The sequence below is a fragment of the Pelophylax lessonae genome, assembly GCF_965119305.1.
Source record: "Pelophylax lessonae genome assembly, chromosome: 10".
NCBI classification, from domain to species: domain Eukaryota; kingdom Metazoa; phylum Chordata; class Amphibia; order Anura; family Ranidae; genus Pelophylax; species Pelophylax lessonae.
The window spans coordinates 69,079,727-69,096,950 of record NC_138777.1 but is presented as its reverse complement, the minus strand read 5'-3'; the positions used below and the strand labels follow the sequence as shown (position 1 = coordinate 69,096,950).

The 17,224-nt window shown below is 43.4% G+C and overlaps 1 protein-coding gene across 1 annotated transcript in view; it reads right to left on the bottom strand.

Annotated features, from left to right (window-relative positions):
* Positions 1 to 10,374: 10,374 nt before the first annotated feature.
* The window catches only part of SYT12 (synaptotagmin 12), a 140,681-nt gene continuing 133,831 nt past the window's right edge, over positions 10,375 to 17,224 (bottom strand). Inside the window, exon 8 of the mRNA XM_082270719.1 lies at positions 10,375 to 11,286. Coding sequence (XP_082126845.1) covers positions 11,113 to 11,286 — 174 coding nt within the window. The 3' untranslated portion in view covers positions 10,375 to 11,112. The remainder of the gene's footprint in view (positions 11,287 to 17,224) is intronic.

The following is a 17,224-nucleotide window of genomic DNA, read 5'->3' as shown; positions in this document are numbered from 1 at the left end:
TTCTACCTTATTAATACATTTTTGCTTATACTTTGTGTATATAAGCCTTTATCTGTATTTTTTTTTTCCCAATAAAACCTGATTGAACAAGGGCATTTGTTCAATTTCCTAATCATCAGTGGGGTCAAATCAACATTGGATTTCAATGGCAATGACTAGAAAATTCACAAGAGCAAGATGGAACAAACCTTTTACAGTGTATGTAGTGTATTTGTTAAGTAAAGTCCTTTCCAAAGACATTTATCAAGCTGTCAAATGTACTGAGGATTTTCGTACAAATGTTTGTACAGACGTTCATTTGAAAATCTTCTAGTGTGGCCAGCTTTAGTCACTGATTCAGAAAAAAGTATACATATAAGAAGTCTTTACCTGAAAACTTATTCTGAGTATTGATGAATGAGGGTCAGCATGACATATAGGCAACAAGTAAATATCACCTCCAAGCTTCTCTTTGAACAGGTTTCCTTTTAAACTATACATTTAAATAATGAAAATCTGAGACATTTTCTCATTTGCCTGTCCTTGATTGTGTTGATAGGGAGAAAAGCACAATGGGTTGACTTTAGTTGCAAACCATTTGACTTTATATTTATTCACTAATAGGGTTGAGCGAACACCTAGATGTCCGTGTTCGACGGGTTCGGCCGAACTTTAAAAAAAAGTCCGGGTCCGTGTCCCGGACTTTTACCGAACTTTTCCCGGACGCCGAACCCCATTGAAGTCAATGGGGACCCGAACTTTAAGGCACTAAAATGGCTCTAAAACACCAAAGGAAAGGGCTAGAGTGCTGCAAATGGCAGCAAAACGTAATTAAGAGCATGGCAAGTGCTCTGCAAACAAATGTGGATAGGGAAATAACTTAAAACAACAAAAAAAAACAGAAAAATAAAACAATGTTCTTCTTCATCTCTGAAGGACGAGGCCCATATGGAGTAGGAGGGAGGTTAAGGTGGTGGTGGATGTGGCGGTGACATAGGCGTGCGCACAGGGTGTGCTGGGTGTGCCTGGGCACACCCTAATCACCTAGGGCACATAGCATTGCCAGTGAGGAGATGGGAAAGATCTCCCTGGGACCTGCTCTGCTCTATTTCTCCTTGCCTACAGGTACATGGCCCCGATACATTACTCTCCCTGCTGGCAAACACATGCATGTGTATTTCAACTTTGGGGTGCACACCTTAATGCAATAGGCTGCGCACACCTATGGGCGGTGTAGGTGGAAGCGGCGGTGGAGGAGGACCAGGGCCGGATTAACAGCATCATGGGCTTGGTGCTGAGGATTTTGAAGGGCCTTAGGGCCATGCCTTGCCATGCACCCAGAGGAGGAAGGGTGCAGCCATGCATGCCTAATTCAACATGGGATGCTGTCTCTGAAGCCCATAAACACATCCATGCATCGCCAACTGTCCCTCCTTGTCCGGCCTTCACGCTGTGTGGGGAGGTTCTGAGGGTGCTGCCTGGGGAAGCGAGCATAGAAGCCAGACTTCTGTGTTTACAAGTGACAGAAGAGCGGTAACAGTGAATATGGCCAACCCGGGGCCTATATAAAAGGTAGGGGCCTGGAGCTGCAGCTCCAATAGCCCCTACATTAATCTGGCCCTGAGGAGGAGGACGAGGTAGCCAACACTGCTTCTTTTCACAAATTTTAAATGAGGGTACACCCCAAAAGAGTGAGAAAGAGCAAAAATGGAACAATGGGTGGGTAAGGTCGGTATCCATTGCTATTCTGCATAAGGTACGGAAAAGTCCCGTGGGATCCATGCCTGGTTCATTTTAATGAACGTGAGCTTGTCCACATTGTCTCTGGACAGGCGGCTGCGCTTGTCTGTTATAACGCCCCCAGCCGTGCTAAATACCCGTTCAGATAATACACTGGCTGCAGGGCACGCCAGCACCTCCAAGGCGTAAAGGGCAAGCTCAGGCCATGTGCCCAATTTGGAGACCCAGAAGTTGAAGGGGGCAGACCCGTCATTCACTACATGTAGGCGTGTGCACACATACTGCTCCACCATGTTGGTAAAATGCTGCCTCCTGCTAAGACGTTCCATCTGAGCTGCTGGTGCTGCTGTTTGTTGTGGCGTGCTGACAAAGCTTTTCCACATTTCGGCCATGCTAACCCTGCCTTCTGAGGTGCTGGCGGTGCCCTGGTTGCGTTGGCGACCTCCTCCTCCTCCTCCTCTGCCTTGTGCTTCCACTGTGGCCCCGCTGTCAGATGGGAATGCCAGCAGCATGGCGTCTACCAGCGTGCGCTTGTACTCGCGCATCTTGCGATCGCGCTCCAGTGAGTGAATTAAGGACGGTACGTTGTCCTTGTAACGGGGATCCAGCAGCGTGGCCACCCAGTAATCAGCACAAGTTAGAATGTGGGCAACTCGGCGGTCGTTGTGGAGACACTGCAGCATGTAATCGCTCATGTGTGCCAGGCTGCCCAGAGGCAACGAAAGGCTGTCCTCTGTGGGAGGTGTATGGTCCGTGTCCTCTGTATCCCCCCAGCCACGCACCAGTGATGGCCATGAGCTGGCCTGGGTGCCACCCTGCTGTGAACATGGTTCCATCTCCTCCTCCAGCTCCTCCTCCTCCTCATCCTCCTCATCCTCCAGAACTGTGCCCCTGCTGGACAATTGCGTCCCTGGCGTTTGCGTGTGCAGGAACCCACCCTCGGAGCCCCTTGCGAATGACTGCCCTGAAAGCCTTGGAAATGTTACCTCTTCATCCTCCTCCTCCTCCTCATCCTGTGCCACATCCTCTTCCATCATCGCCCGAATTGTTTTTTCAAGGAGGCATAGAAGTGGGATAGTTAAGCTGAGAACGGCGTCATTGCCACTGGCCATGTTGGTGGAGTACTCAAAACAGCGCAACAAGGCACACAGGTCTCGCATGGAGGCCCAGTTAAATTAAATAGCGGAATAGAAAATATGATCCAAAAAAAGTGTATGTATATCACACGTACACAACCACACTAGGCCCCAATTACTATTGTTTGTACCCCTAAAAGGCTAGATGAGGAGTAGGGGGAGTATGGAACAGGCAGCACCCTCAAACCTTCAGAAGTATGAGATGAACCCCAACAACTTGGAAAGGTGGATCTCTCTCACACGTACCGACACAGACTATCCCGCAATTCAATTGATCCTCAAAGGTTTTTATTGAATAGCGGAATAGGAAATATGATCAAAAAAAGTGTATGTATCTCGCACGTACACAACCACACTAGGCCCCAATTACTATTGTTTGTACCCCTAAAAGGCTAGATGAGGAGTAGGGGGGGTATGGAACAGGCAGCACCCTCAAACCTTCAGAAGTATGAGATGAACCCCAACAACTTGGAAAGGTGGATCTCTCTCACACGTACCGACACAGACTATCCCGCAATTCAATTGATCCTCAAAGGTTTTTATTGAATAGCGGAATAGGAAATATGATCAAAAAAAGTGTATGTATCTCGCACGTACACAACCACACTAGGCCCCAATTACTATTGTTTGTACCCCTAAAAGGCTAGATGAGGAGTAGGGGGGGTATGGAACAGGCAGCACCCTCAAACCTTCAGAAGTATGAGATGAACCCCAACAACTTGGAAAGGTGGATCTCTCTCACACGTACCGACACAGACTATCCCGCAATTCAATTGATCCTCAAAGGTTTTTATTGAATAGCGGAATAGGAAATATGATCAAAAAAAGTGTATGTATCTCGCACGTACACAACCACACTAGGCCCCAATTACTATTGTTTGTACCCCTAAAAGGCTAGATGAGGAGTAGGGGGGGTATGGAACAGGCAGCACCCTCAAACCTTCAGAAGTATGAGATGAACCCCAACAACTTGGAAAGGTGGATCTCTCTCACACGTACCGACACAGACTATCCCGCAATTCAATTGATCCTCAAAGGTTTTTATTGAATAGCGGAATAGGAAATATGATCAAAAAAAGTGTATGTATCTCGCACGTACACAACCACACTAGGCCCCAATTACTATTGTTTGTACCCCTAAAAGGCTAGATGAGGAGTAGGGGGGGTATGGAACAGGCAGCACCCTCAAACCTTCAGAAGTATGAGATGAACCCCAACAACTTGGAAAGGTGGATCTCTCTCACACGTACCGACACAGACTATCCCGCAATTCAATTGATCCTCAAAGGTTTTTATTGAATAGCGGAATAGGAAATATGATCAAAAAAAGTGTATGTATCTCGCACGTACACAACCACACTAGGCCCCAATTACTATTGTTTGTACCCCTAAAAGGCTAGATGAGGAGTAGGGGGGGTATGGAACAGGCAGCACCCTCAAACCTTCAGAAGTATGAGATGAACCCCAACAACTTGGAAAGGTGGATCTCTCTCACACGTACCGACACAGACTATCCCGCAATTCAATTGATCCTCAAAGGTTTTTATTGAATAGCGGAATAGGAAATATGATCAAAAAAAGTGTATGTATCTCGCACGTACACAACCACACTAGGCCCCAATTACTATTGTTTGTACCCCTAAAAGGCTAGATGAGGAGTAGGGGGGGTATGGAACAGGCAGCACCCTCAAACCTTCAGAAGTATGAGATGAACCCCAACAACTTGGAAAGGTGGATCTCTCTCACACGTACCGACACAGACTATCCCGCAATTCAATTGATCCTCAAAGGTTTTTATTGAATAGCGGAATAGGAAATATGATCAAAAAAAGTGTATGTATCTCGCACGTACACAACCACACTAGGCCCCAATTACTATTGTTTGTACCCCTAAAAGGCTAGATGAGGAGTAGGGGGGGTATGGAACAGGCAGCACCCTCAAACCTTCAGAAGTATGAGATGAACCCCAACAACTTGGAAAGGTGGATCTCTCTCACACGTACCAACACAGACTATCCCCCAATTTAACTGATCCCCAAAGGTTTTTGATTAAATAGCGGAATAGAAAATATGATCCAAAAAAAGTGTATGTATATCACACGTACACAACCACACTAGGCCCCAATTACTATTGTTTGTACCCCTAAAAGGCTAGGAGTAGGGGGAGTATGGAACAGGCAGCACCCTCAAACCTTCAGAAGTATGAGATGAACCCCAACAACTTGGAAAGGTGGATCTCTCTCACACGTACCAACACAGACTATCCCCCAATTTAACTGATCCCCAGAGGTTTTTGATTAAATAGCGGAATAGAAAATATGATCCCAAAAAAGTGTATGTATATCACACGTACACAACCACACTAGGCCCCAATTACTATTGTTTGTACCCCTAAAAGGCTAGGAGTAGGGGGAGTATGGAACAGGCAGCACCCTCAAACCTTCAGAAGTATGAGATGAACCCCAACAACTTGGAAAGGTGGATCTCTCTCACACGTACCAACACAGACTATCCCCCAATTTAACTGATCCCCAAAGGTTTTTGATTAAATAGCGGAATAGAAAATATGATCCCAAAAAAGTGTATGTATATCACACGTACACAACCACACTAGGCCCCAATTACTATTGTTTGTACCCCTAAAAGGCTAGGAGTAGGGGGAGTATGGAACAGGCAGCACCCTCAAACCTTCAGAAGTATGAGATGAACCCCAACAACTTGGAAAGGTGGATCTCTCTCACACGTACCAACACAGACTATCCCCCAATTTAACTGATCCCCAGAGGTTTTTGATTAAATAGCGGAATAGAAAATATGATCCCAAAAAAGTGTATGTATATCACACGTACACAACCACACTAGGCCCCAATTACTATTGTTTGTACCCCTAAAAGGCTAGGAGTAGGGGGAATATGGAACAGGCAGCACCCTCAAACCTTCAGAAGTATGAGATGAACCCCAACAACTTGGAAAGGTGGATCTCTCTCACACGTACCAACACAGACTATCCCCCAATTTAACTGATCCCCAAAGGTTTTTGATTAAATAGCGGAATAGAAAATATGATCCCAAAAAAGTGTATGTATATCACACGTACACAACCACACTAGGCCCCAATTACTATTGTTTGTACCCCTAAAAGGCTAGGAGTAGGGGGAGTATGGAACAGGCAGCACCCTCAAACCTTCAGAAGTATGAGATGAACCCCAACAACTTGGAAAGGTGGATCTCTCTCACACGTACCAACACAGACTATCCCCCAATTTAACTGATCCCCAGAGGTTTTTGATTAAATAGCGGAATAGAAAATATGATCCCAAAAAAGTGTATGTATATCACACGTACACAACCACACTAGGCCCCAATTACTATTGTTTGTACCCCTAAAAGGCTAGGAGTAGGGGGAGTATGGAACAGGCAGCACCCTCAAACCTTCAGAAGTATGAGATGAACCCCAACAACTTGGAAAGGTGGATCTCTCTCACACGTACCGACACAGACTATCCCGCAATTCAATTGATCCTCAAAGGTTTTTATTGAATAGCGGAATAGGAAATATGATCAAAAAAAGTGTATGTATCTCGCACGTACACAACCACACTAGGCCCCAATTACTATTGTTTGTACCCCTAAAAGGCTAGATGAGGAGTAGGGGGGGTATGGAACAGGCAGCACCCTCAAACCTTCAGAAGTATGAGATGAACCCCAACAACTTGGAAAGGTGGATCTCTCTCACACGTACCAACACAGACTATCCCCCAATTTAACTGATCCCCAGAGGTTTTTGATTAAATAGCGGAATAGAAAATATGATCCCAAAAAAGTGTATGTATATCACACGTACACAACCACACTAGGCCCCAATTACTATTGTTTGTACCCCTAAAAGGCTAGGAGTAGGGGGAGTATGGAACAGGCAGCACCCTCAAACCTTCAGAAGTATGAGATGAACCCCAACAACTTGGAAAGGTGGATCTCTCTCACACGTACCAACACAGACTATCCCCCAATTTAACTGATCCCCAAAGGTTTTTGATTAAATAGCGGAATAGAAAATATGATCCCAAAAAAGTGTATGTATATCACACGTACACAACCACACTAGGCCCCAATTACTATTGTTTGTACCCCTAAAAGGCTAGGAGTAGGGGGAGTATGGAACAGGCAGCACCCTCAAACCTTCAGAAGTATGAGATGAACCCCAACAACTTGGAAAGGTGGATCTCTCTCACACGTACCAACACAGACTATCCCCCAATTTAACTGATCCCCAGAGGTTTTTGATTAAATAGCGGAATAGAAAATATGATCCCAAAAAAGTGTATGTATATCACACGTACACAACCACACTAGGCCCCAATTACTATTGTTTGTACCCCTAAAAGGCTAGGAGTAGGGGGAGTATGGAACAGGCAGCACCCTCAAACCTTCAGAAGTATGAGATGAACCCCAACAACTTGGAAAGGTGGATCTCTCTCACACGTACCAACACAGACTATCCCCCAATTTAACTGATCCCCAAAGGTTTTTGATTAAATAGCGGAATAGAAAATATGATCCCAAAAAAGTGTATGTATATCACACGTACACAACCACACTAGGCCCCAATTACTATTGTTTGTACCCCTAAAAGGCTAGGAGTAGGGGGAGTATGGAACAGGCAGCACCCTCAAACCTTCAGAAGTATGAGATGAACCCCAACAACTTGGAAAGGTGGATCTCTCTCACACGTACCAACACAGACTATCCCCCAATTTAACTGATCCCCAAAGGTTTTTGATTAAATAGCGGAATAGAAAATATGATCCCAAAAAAGTGTATGTATATCACACGTACACAACCACACTAGGCCCCAATTACTATTGTTTGTACCCCTAAAAGGCTAGATGAGGAGTAGGGGGAGTATGGAACAGGCAGCACCCTCAAACCTTCAGTATGAGATTGTGTTCACTGTACCCCACAAAGATTGAGTTCACTGCACCCCACAATGATTGTGTTCACTGCACCCCACAAAGATTGTGTTCACTGCACCTCACAAAGATTGTGTTCACTGTACCCCCCAAAGATTGTGTTCACTGCACCCCACAAAGATTCTGTTCACTGTACCCCACAAAGATTGTGTTCACTGCACCCCAAAAAGATTGTGTTCACTGCACCCCAAAAAGGATGTTGTTCACTGCACCCCAAAAAGGATGTTGTTCACTCCACCCCAAAAAGATTGTGTTCACTGCACCCCACAAAGATTGTGTTCACTGCACCCCAAAAAGATTGTGTTCACTGCACCCCAAAAATGATTTTGTTCACTGCACCCCAAAAAGGATTTTGTTCACTGCACCCCAAAAAGGATGTTGTTCACTCCACCCCAAAAAGATTGTGTTCACTGCACCCCAAAAAGATTGTGTTCACTGCACCCCACAAAGGATTTTGTTCACTGCACCCCAAAAAGATTGTGTTCACTGCACCCCAAAAAGGATGTTGTTCACTGCACCCCAAAAAGGATTTTGTTCACTGCACCCCAAAAAGATTGTGTTCACTGCACCCCACAAAGGATTTTGTTCACTGCACCCCACAAAGATTGTGTTCACTGCACACCAAAAAGGATTGTGTTCACTGCACCCCAAAAAGATTTTGTTCACTGCACCCCAAAAAGATTGTGTTCACTGCAGCCCAAAAAGATTGTGTTCACTGCAGCCCAAAAAGATTGTGTTCACTGCAGCCCAAAAAGATTGTGTTCACTGCAGCCCAAAAAGATTGTGTTCACTGCAGCTCACACACAGAAAAATGGATGTGGATCACTGACACCTGCCTATCTCCAATCCCACACCACACAGCAATATCGATTGTAGTTTGTAGAACACAGTTTCCCTAAAATTCAGCAGACTCTGTCCCTAACAGGATTGAGAAGAGATCGTAGATCAGGATTGAGTGCAGACCCCACCCCCCACACAGCAATATCGATTGTAGTTTGTAGAAGACACTGACCCTATATAATTCAGCAGACTCTATCCCTAAAATGCCTACAACTCGCCCTGCCTAAACACTCCGACCTGTCCCTCAATTCTATCCGGACACAAATGGTTTTTTCCTGCCTATCTTTCCCTAATCAGCAGCCAGCACGTTGATGTGTGCTCTGTCCCTGAATCTAAGCAGCATAATGACGCCGCTGCGGCTGCCTCGAACTTATAAAGACTTGGTCACATGCTTCAGACGGCCAATCACAGCTACTGAGACATTTGCAGGCATGGCTGGGATGGCTTAAGGCACACCAGTTAAACGATTGTTGATTGGCTGTTGAAAGCCCGCCATGAAAAGAGCGCCAAAGCATGCAAAACCCGGAAATAAAACGACCGAACACGGATTTTTACCCGAACATACAGTAAAGTGTCCGTGTCCGTGTTCGGGTACAAAAAATCCAATTATTCGGTACGAACACGAATAATACAGTCCGTGTTCGCTCAACACTATTCACTAACATTGTGGAAGTTAATGTAGAAAAATACAATGAACTGCAGCTATGATTTTTTATTTATTTTGAAAAATACAAATGTGTCAGCTGCCTGGGCGTGTACACAAAATACACACCAATAGAATATCAGACTTTCAAAACGAATTTTCCAATCAGAGATTCAGCCCTCCCTTTTTTAACCAATATCCTGCTTCAGAGTAAGTCACAAGTGGCAGATTCAATGATTGTTAGAAAAGATAATCTGAAAATTTTTGCATTATATACTCTTAACTATTTACAGGTTAAAACTTTTTTTTATAAATCTGTGGATCGTAATTTTTTTTAGTTTTATTTTACTCAAGTAATTCAGCAGAAACTTCTATTAACATTATTCCTTTATCACCTGCTTAAAAAAAACATTTATGAAATTGTTCACTATCCTAATCAACCCTTCTTTTAGGGTGCAAGTGGGTGTAACACAATTGTGATCTATGAATGGCATTCAGTTGTGAACCTTATTTAATGCATGCAGTAAGTGACTCTTTGCACATAAATCAATTAGCCAGATATACTGGTTTTCTAAAAATTGTGAGAAAGCAATGGAAATGTAGTGATGCTTCTCTATTATACATCACAGGAGAGTAAGGGGCAACAGGGACATCAAATACATATGATGCTTTTTACAGTTAAAATGTAAACAGCAGAAATTTCAGTTCATTCCATATCTCTGTATATTACAAAATTTAGTTGAACTGCACCACCATAGCGTGCAGGGTGGGGGCAATTATTTACTTTTAATCCAAAACGAAACCCCATCAGACAAATTAGCTGCAATGCTAACCTAATAAATCACCTTTTCAATTATATTGGTTCAAGAAAATACAATCTTAACCCATAAAAAAATTTAAAATCAACACCCTCCACATACGTATCTGTATATGCCACATATCTATGCAGCTTAGCATGTATCACAAAACCGCAAAAGGGGACATTGGACAAGAAATGTAGGCTGTGCTGACAAAATGCACTCACTGAGATTAGCTTGACTTGATGCATGGCGGAAAGAGCGGCAGAGTACTTGCTTTAGTGAGAAAAATAATGTCCCGCCCTTGAGGTGCTGGATTTCTATCCTGCTGCCCCGCCCACATAGTGCTGGATTTCAGTTCTCATGTCCTGCCCCCAAGCTGCTGGATTTCAAATCTCAGTTAAGGCTCTGCTGCATAATTTATTAATAGATAAGTAATAACATTTTAAGAAGATATAAACATTATACTCATGTAGTTTTTTTTTTCTGTTTTATTATTCATGATGAAGAATGGAAATTTGTTTTAAGATTTAAAAATGTAAAATATTTACTTCTTACGTTTAGAAGCTGATCATTAATATTTCTGTGGCAATACACATATGGCTTTGGCTAGAGGTAGCTGTTACATAATAACAAGCTAACCCCCAAGGTATTTTTTATATCCTCTAAATATTGTAACTGTCAGCAAAATATAATTGTTTCATAATTCTCAGTAGAATATCTTGTGTAGCAAAGCAAACACTGATGATAAGTCTTTAAATGTTAGCAATTATTTTGGCAATATACAGCCTGAATTTAAATTATGTTGGAAACAGAAAATCATAGTAAAATCTTAGCAGAATTTACAGCCTGAAATATTAGGAAAGAAATCTCATGCTAGATATTTACACAGAGTATTTTTGTACATGAATATGTTTACAGAGAGTCAAGATAAGTTTATGCTTTGCTTTTTGGTTCAGTAACATTATTATTACCAACAATTTTCTTATCATGATTTGACTTTGCAGTTAGTTTTGTCGTAGCTGGTGCCACATCGACACAGGCTTTCTTAGGGTAGCCAGCATTTGGTTCCAGTGGGTCATGCCCATCCCACTGACTGAAGGTCCGATGATCACATGCCCGATATTTTCTGTTCTGCCATCATCACAACATTCTGCTACTGTCACCCTTAGAGACAAGTCCTAGAAAAACAAAATCATTATATCATGTCCCAGCATTTGGAAATCTGCATATCCACCAGTGTATAACATGCCTGTTTGGAGGAACAGGTTGACTCTAATTGCTGTTTGGAGCTTCTACTAATGGGCATTTAGAGGTTATGTACTTATCACTAGTTCTATTTGCTATAGTCTTGGATATCATTCTAGCAGCATGGAAAATCCATTCTCAAAGTAGTTACATGGATGAGATTATCAAGAGAGTTTTGCTATGTCTCCTGTGCAGCCTGGATGTAAACCCCATTCATGAAATCTGACCTGAGTACATATATCTGTAGTGTTTACTTATCTCTCTTCAAAGCCCTAAGTCCTGTGCCTTCTGCTGCTCCATTCCTCTGTTATCAGCATGATAACTTCTGACAAGTTCTTCAACACAGGAGATAAAAGCAGCTGAAAATTTGTGTCGGGGAAGGGACCTAGAAATAGTTAAGCAGAGAACTGGTCTATTCACAGCACAACTCTGCAAGTTTCTTCATAGAAACATAGAATGTGTCGGCAGATAAGAACCATTTGGCCCATCTAGTCTGCCCAATATATCTGAATCCTATGAATAGTCCCTGGCCCTATCTTATATGAAGGATAGCCTTATGCCTATCCCATGCATGCTTAAACTCCTTCACTGTATTTGCAGCTACCACTTCTGCAGGAAGGTTATTCCATGCATCCACTACTCTCTCAGTAAAGTAATACTTCCTCATATTACTTTTAAACCTTTGCCCCTCTAATTTAAAACTGTGTCCTCTTGTGGTAGTTTTTCTTCTTTTAAATATGCTCTCCTCCTTTACTGAGTTGATTCCCTTTATGTATTTAAAAGTTTCTATCATATCCCCTCTGTCTCTTCTTTCTTCCAAGCTATACATGTTAAGGTCCTTTAACCTTTCCTGGTAAGTTTTTTCCTGCAATCCATGTACTAGTTTAGTAGCTCTTCTCTGAACTCTCTCTAGAGTATCTATATCCTTCTGGAGATATGGCCTCCAGTACTGTGCACAATACTCCGTGAGGTCTCACCAGTGTTCTGTACAGCGGCATAAGCACTTCTCTCTTTCTACTGCTTATACCTCTCCCTATACATCCAAGCATTCTGCTGGCATTTCGTGCTGCTCTATTACATTGTCTTCCCACCTCTGCCTGTGAAGGGGGGGGGTGCCTTTCCTCCAATCAGCTCACACTCAGTGTATACCTAGACTCCCCTCCCACTACTGAAGCTGGAAGAAAAATTTGTAACAAAATGTGCACTTTTGAAAGAATATAGGAAGCTGAAGACAGCAGATATACATGTAAAATGTATGTAGGGAGATTTGCCATATCTCTGTGTATCATCTGAGGCTGTTCATTTCACTATGGTATATGTGAGGGTGTACATCCACTTTAAAGCGGTATTAAATCCAAAACTGTAATATATTGTGGCTTACCAATCATTAGATGTGGTGACTGAAATAGTTTTTTATTAGAGTTTTTCCCTTTGTTTTCACCTGGTGTTCTGGCCAGTAACACACCGTCTGTATTAGTGTACCCCTACCCTGGATGAAAGAACACAGGGGCTCAGAAGACAGCAGCATTGGTAATCTAGAGGGAGGGGAGTGTTAGATGGACTAGCTGATATAGAAACACTAACAAATTAAAACCAAACTCGAGCTCACACTTAACATGAATGAATAGCTGATCATTGTAAGCACCCCTATCAGTAGTAAATGGTTTGTCTCAACACTCTTGACTGATACATTTGCAAGAGAGCTTTTTCTGTCGAAAAAACAATTGACTTACTGACATGATTGTCAGTTGAATATAAAACAAAAGAAAACCAAAAAAAAAAGAAGACTAATGCAGCAATCACATCTAGGAATTGTTTATAAACCCTTAATATTCACTGGAAGGACAGATCCTGAAGCTGAAACTCAAATACTTTGGCCACCTTATGTGAAGAGAGGACTCACTGGAAAAGACCCTGATGCTGGTCACCTAAGGTGAAGAGAGGACTCATTGGAAAAGACCCTGTTGCTGGTCACCTAAGGTGAAGAGAGGACTCATTGGAAAAGACCCTGATGCTGGTCACTTAAGGTGAAGAGAGGACTCATTGGAAAAGACCCTGATGCTGGTTACCTAAGGTGAAGAGAGGACTCACTGGAAAAGACCCTAATGCTGGTCACTTAAGGTGAAGAGAGGACTCAGTGGAAAAAGACCCTGATGCTGGTCACTTAAGGTGAAGAGAGGACTCACTGGAAAAGACCCTGATGCTGGTCACTTAGGGTGAAGAGAGGACTCATTGGAAAAGACCCTGATGCTGGTCACCTAAGGTGAAGAGAGGACTCAGTGGAAAAAGACCCTGATGCTGGTCACTTAAGGTGAAGAGAGGACTCATTGGAAAAGACCCTGATGCTGGTCACTTAAGGTGAAGAGAGGACTCATTGGAAAAGACCCTGATGCTGGTCACCTAAGGTGAAGAGAGGACTCACTGGAAAAGACCCTGATGCTGGTCACTTAAGGCGAAGAGAGGACTCATTGGAAAAGACCCTGATGCTGGTCACCTAAGGTGAAGAGAGGACTCACTGGAAAAGACCCTGATGCTGGTCACTTAGGGTGAAGAGAGGACTCATTGGAAAAGACCCTGATGCTGGTCACCTAAGGTGAAGAGAGGACTCAGTGGAAAAAGACCCTGATGCTGGTCACTTAAGGTGAAGAGAGGACTCATTGGAAAAGACCCTGATGCTGGTCACTTAAGGTGAAGAGAGGACTCATTGGAAAAGACCCTGATGCTGGTCACCTAAGGTGAAGAGAGGACTCACTGGAAAAGACCCTGATGCTGGTCACTTAGGGTGAAGAGAGGACTCATTGGAAAAGACCCTGATGCTGGTCACCTAAGGTGAAGAGAGGACTCACTGGAAAAGACCCTGATGCTGGTCACTTAAGGCGAAGAGGGAACTCAGTGGAAAAAGACCCTGATGCTGGTCACTTAAGGTGAAGAGAGGACTCACTACTGGAAAAGACCCTGATGCTGGTCACTTAGGGTGAAGAGAGGACTCATTGGAAAAGACCCTGATGCTGGTCACTTAGGGTGAAGAGAGGACTCATTGGAAAAGACCCTGATGCTGGTCACCTAAGGTGAAGAGAGGACTCAGTGGAAAAAGACCCTGATGCTGGTCACTTAAGGTAAAGAGAGGACTCATTGGAAAAGACCCTGATGCTGGTCACTTAAGGTGAAGAGAGGACTCATTGGAAAAGACCCTGATGCTGGTCACCTAAGGTGAAGAGAGGACTCACTGGAAAAGACCCTGATGCTGGTCACCTAAGGTGAAGAGAGGACTCATTGGAAAAGACCCTGATGCTGGTCACTTAAGGTGAAGAGAGGACTCAGTGGAAAAGACCCTGATGCTGGTCACTTAAGGTGAAGAGAGGACTCATTGGAAAAGACCCTGATGCTGGTCACCTAAGGTGAAGAGAGGACTCATTGGAAAATACCCTGATGCTGATCACCTAAGGTGAAGAGAGGACTCATTGGAAAAGACCCTGATGCTGATTACCTAAGGTGAAGAGAGGACTCATTGGAAAAGACCCTGATGCTGGTCACCTAAGGTGAAGAGAGGACTCATTGGAAAAGACCCTGATGCTGGTCACCTAAGGTGAAGAGAGGACTCACTGGAAAAGACCCTGATGCTGGTCACCTAAGGTGAAGAGAGGACTCATTGGAAAAGACCCTGATGCTGGTCACTTAAGGTGAAGAGAGGACTCAGTGGAAAAGACCCTGATGCTGGTCACTTAAGGTGAAGAGAGGACTCATTGGAAAAGACCTTGATGCTGGTCACCTAAGGTGAAGAGAGGACTCATTGGAAAAGACCCTGATGCTGATCACCTAAGGTGAAGAGAGGACTCATTGGAAAAGACCCTGATGCTGATTACCTAAGGTGAAGAGAGGACTCATTGGAAAAGACCCTGATGCTGGTCACCTAAGGTGAAGAGAGGACTCATTGGAAAAGACCCTGATGCTGATCACCTAAGGTGAAGAGAGGACTCATTGGAAAAGACCCTGATGCTGATCACCTAAGGTGAAGAGAGGACTCATTGGAAAAGACCCTGATGCTGGTCACCTAAGGTGAAGAGAGGACTCATTGGAAAACACCCTGATGCTGGGAAACATAAAAGGAAAAACGAGAAGAGGACGACAGAAACAAGATGGATAGATAGCATCATCGAAACAATAAACAAAGTTAAGCAAGCTCCGGGAGGCAGTGGAGGATAGAAAAGCCCTGGCGTGCTATGGACCATGAGGTCATGAAGAGTCAGACACGACTAAATTACTGAACAAGAGCAACAACAACATGTAAATGAGAACAAGTAACAGATATAAAGTAGGTGTTCTTCCAATTTGGCTGCAAAAGTGAAAATACACTTTAAGATGGCCATCAGAACAACCGGATCATACAATGATAGTCAAATATGTGTGGGCCAAAAGTTAAAGTTTTGGGGCCACCGAAGCTGGCAGACTTATATTGAACGCCTAGAACTTGGTTGAGCATTTGATATTTGTGAACATGGCCAGTTTAGTTGTGTCACGGCAACACAAACTGACACTAATTAAACAGTGCATTGCGCTTACAATCGAACCAGCAGAATCCCACAGTTTGCCTGGTTTAAATAAACAGGACATTTTTATGTGCCAAAAATGCTTTTGAAAACAAGATACCTGCTAAGTAGTAGTCAAAATTTCCATCCCATTTAATCCAGGCCTAAGCAGATATTTAATAGGGTAGACTGGGAGACAGCAATCTAAAGGTAAACTGGACTGGTATTCCTAAAAAAAGCAAATACTTGCTCCTTCTTGAGCAAATGGTTGAACAATAAAAGAAAGGGCTTAGTCATTTCCCATAAATTAAATTAGCTGAAAGACTACCCAGCTTTAATTGAATTCATTTTAAGGTTTCTTCAGGAACATTATAATTTTTTCACTGATTTTAAAAGCAAATAAAGAACCATGCTATAAAACACTTCCAGAGCATTGAGGACAGCATGATAGAAAATAATAGAGGCTATTTTGGGAAAATCTTTACTTTGGGAAAATTTACTGCAAAAGGCTGGGGGGGGGGGGGGGGGCTCAGCTCCCATTTCTTACATTACAATGAATTTTATGCTACATATTTTTCTGACAGTAAAAGACCTAAAGGGATTGTAAAGTCTCTTTTTTTTTTTTTTTAAATAACAAACATGTTATACTTACCTGCTCTGTGCAGTTGGTTTTGCACAGAGTGGCCAGGGTCCTCCTCTTCCCGGGTCCCACTTCTCTGCTCCTGGCCCCTCCCTTCTGTTGAGTGCCCCCACAGCAAGCAGCTTCCTGTGAGGGCACCCGAGCCAAGTCACAGCTCCCTGTGTCCATTCAGACATGGAGCCGCAACCCGGCCCTGCCCCTCTCCCTCCTTATTGGCTGACTGACTTTGATTGACAGCAGCAGGAATCTATTGAGTCTCACTGCTGTCTCAGCCAATGAGGAGGGGAATCCCAGGCAGCTGAGAAACTCCTGCAACATCGCTGGATAAAGAAGGGCTCAGGTAAGTATTAGGATGGCTGCTTCACACAGAATTTTTTTTATCTTACTGCATAGAATGCAGTAAGATAAGAAAAAAAACAAAAAACCTTCTGCCTTTACAACCGCTTTAAAAAGTATGAGCTGTGAAAAAGTTATTCTATGGTAAAACGTGTTCATGTCCCTATTTTCCATTTTCGTGATGAGGGGGGCTACACTCCATTATCACTCCATAATGGCAGACCTTTTGACCATTAAAACAAATTTGTTCTCTCCCACATCTGCTACAGTCTGTCCTTTAGTCTTCTTGTCAGAACATCTCCTACACGTTTAAGATTACATTTCTCTCAGACTCACTCAGACAGCAAATAACAGCAGGACCTGGAAGAG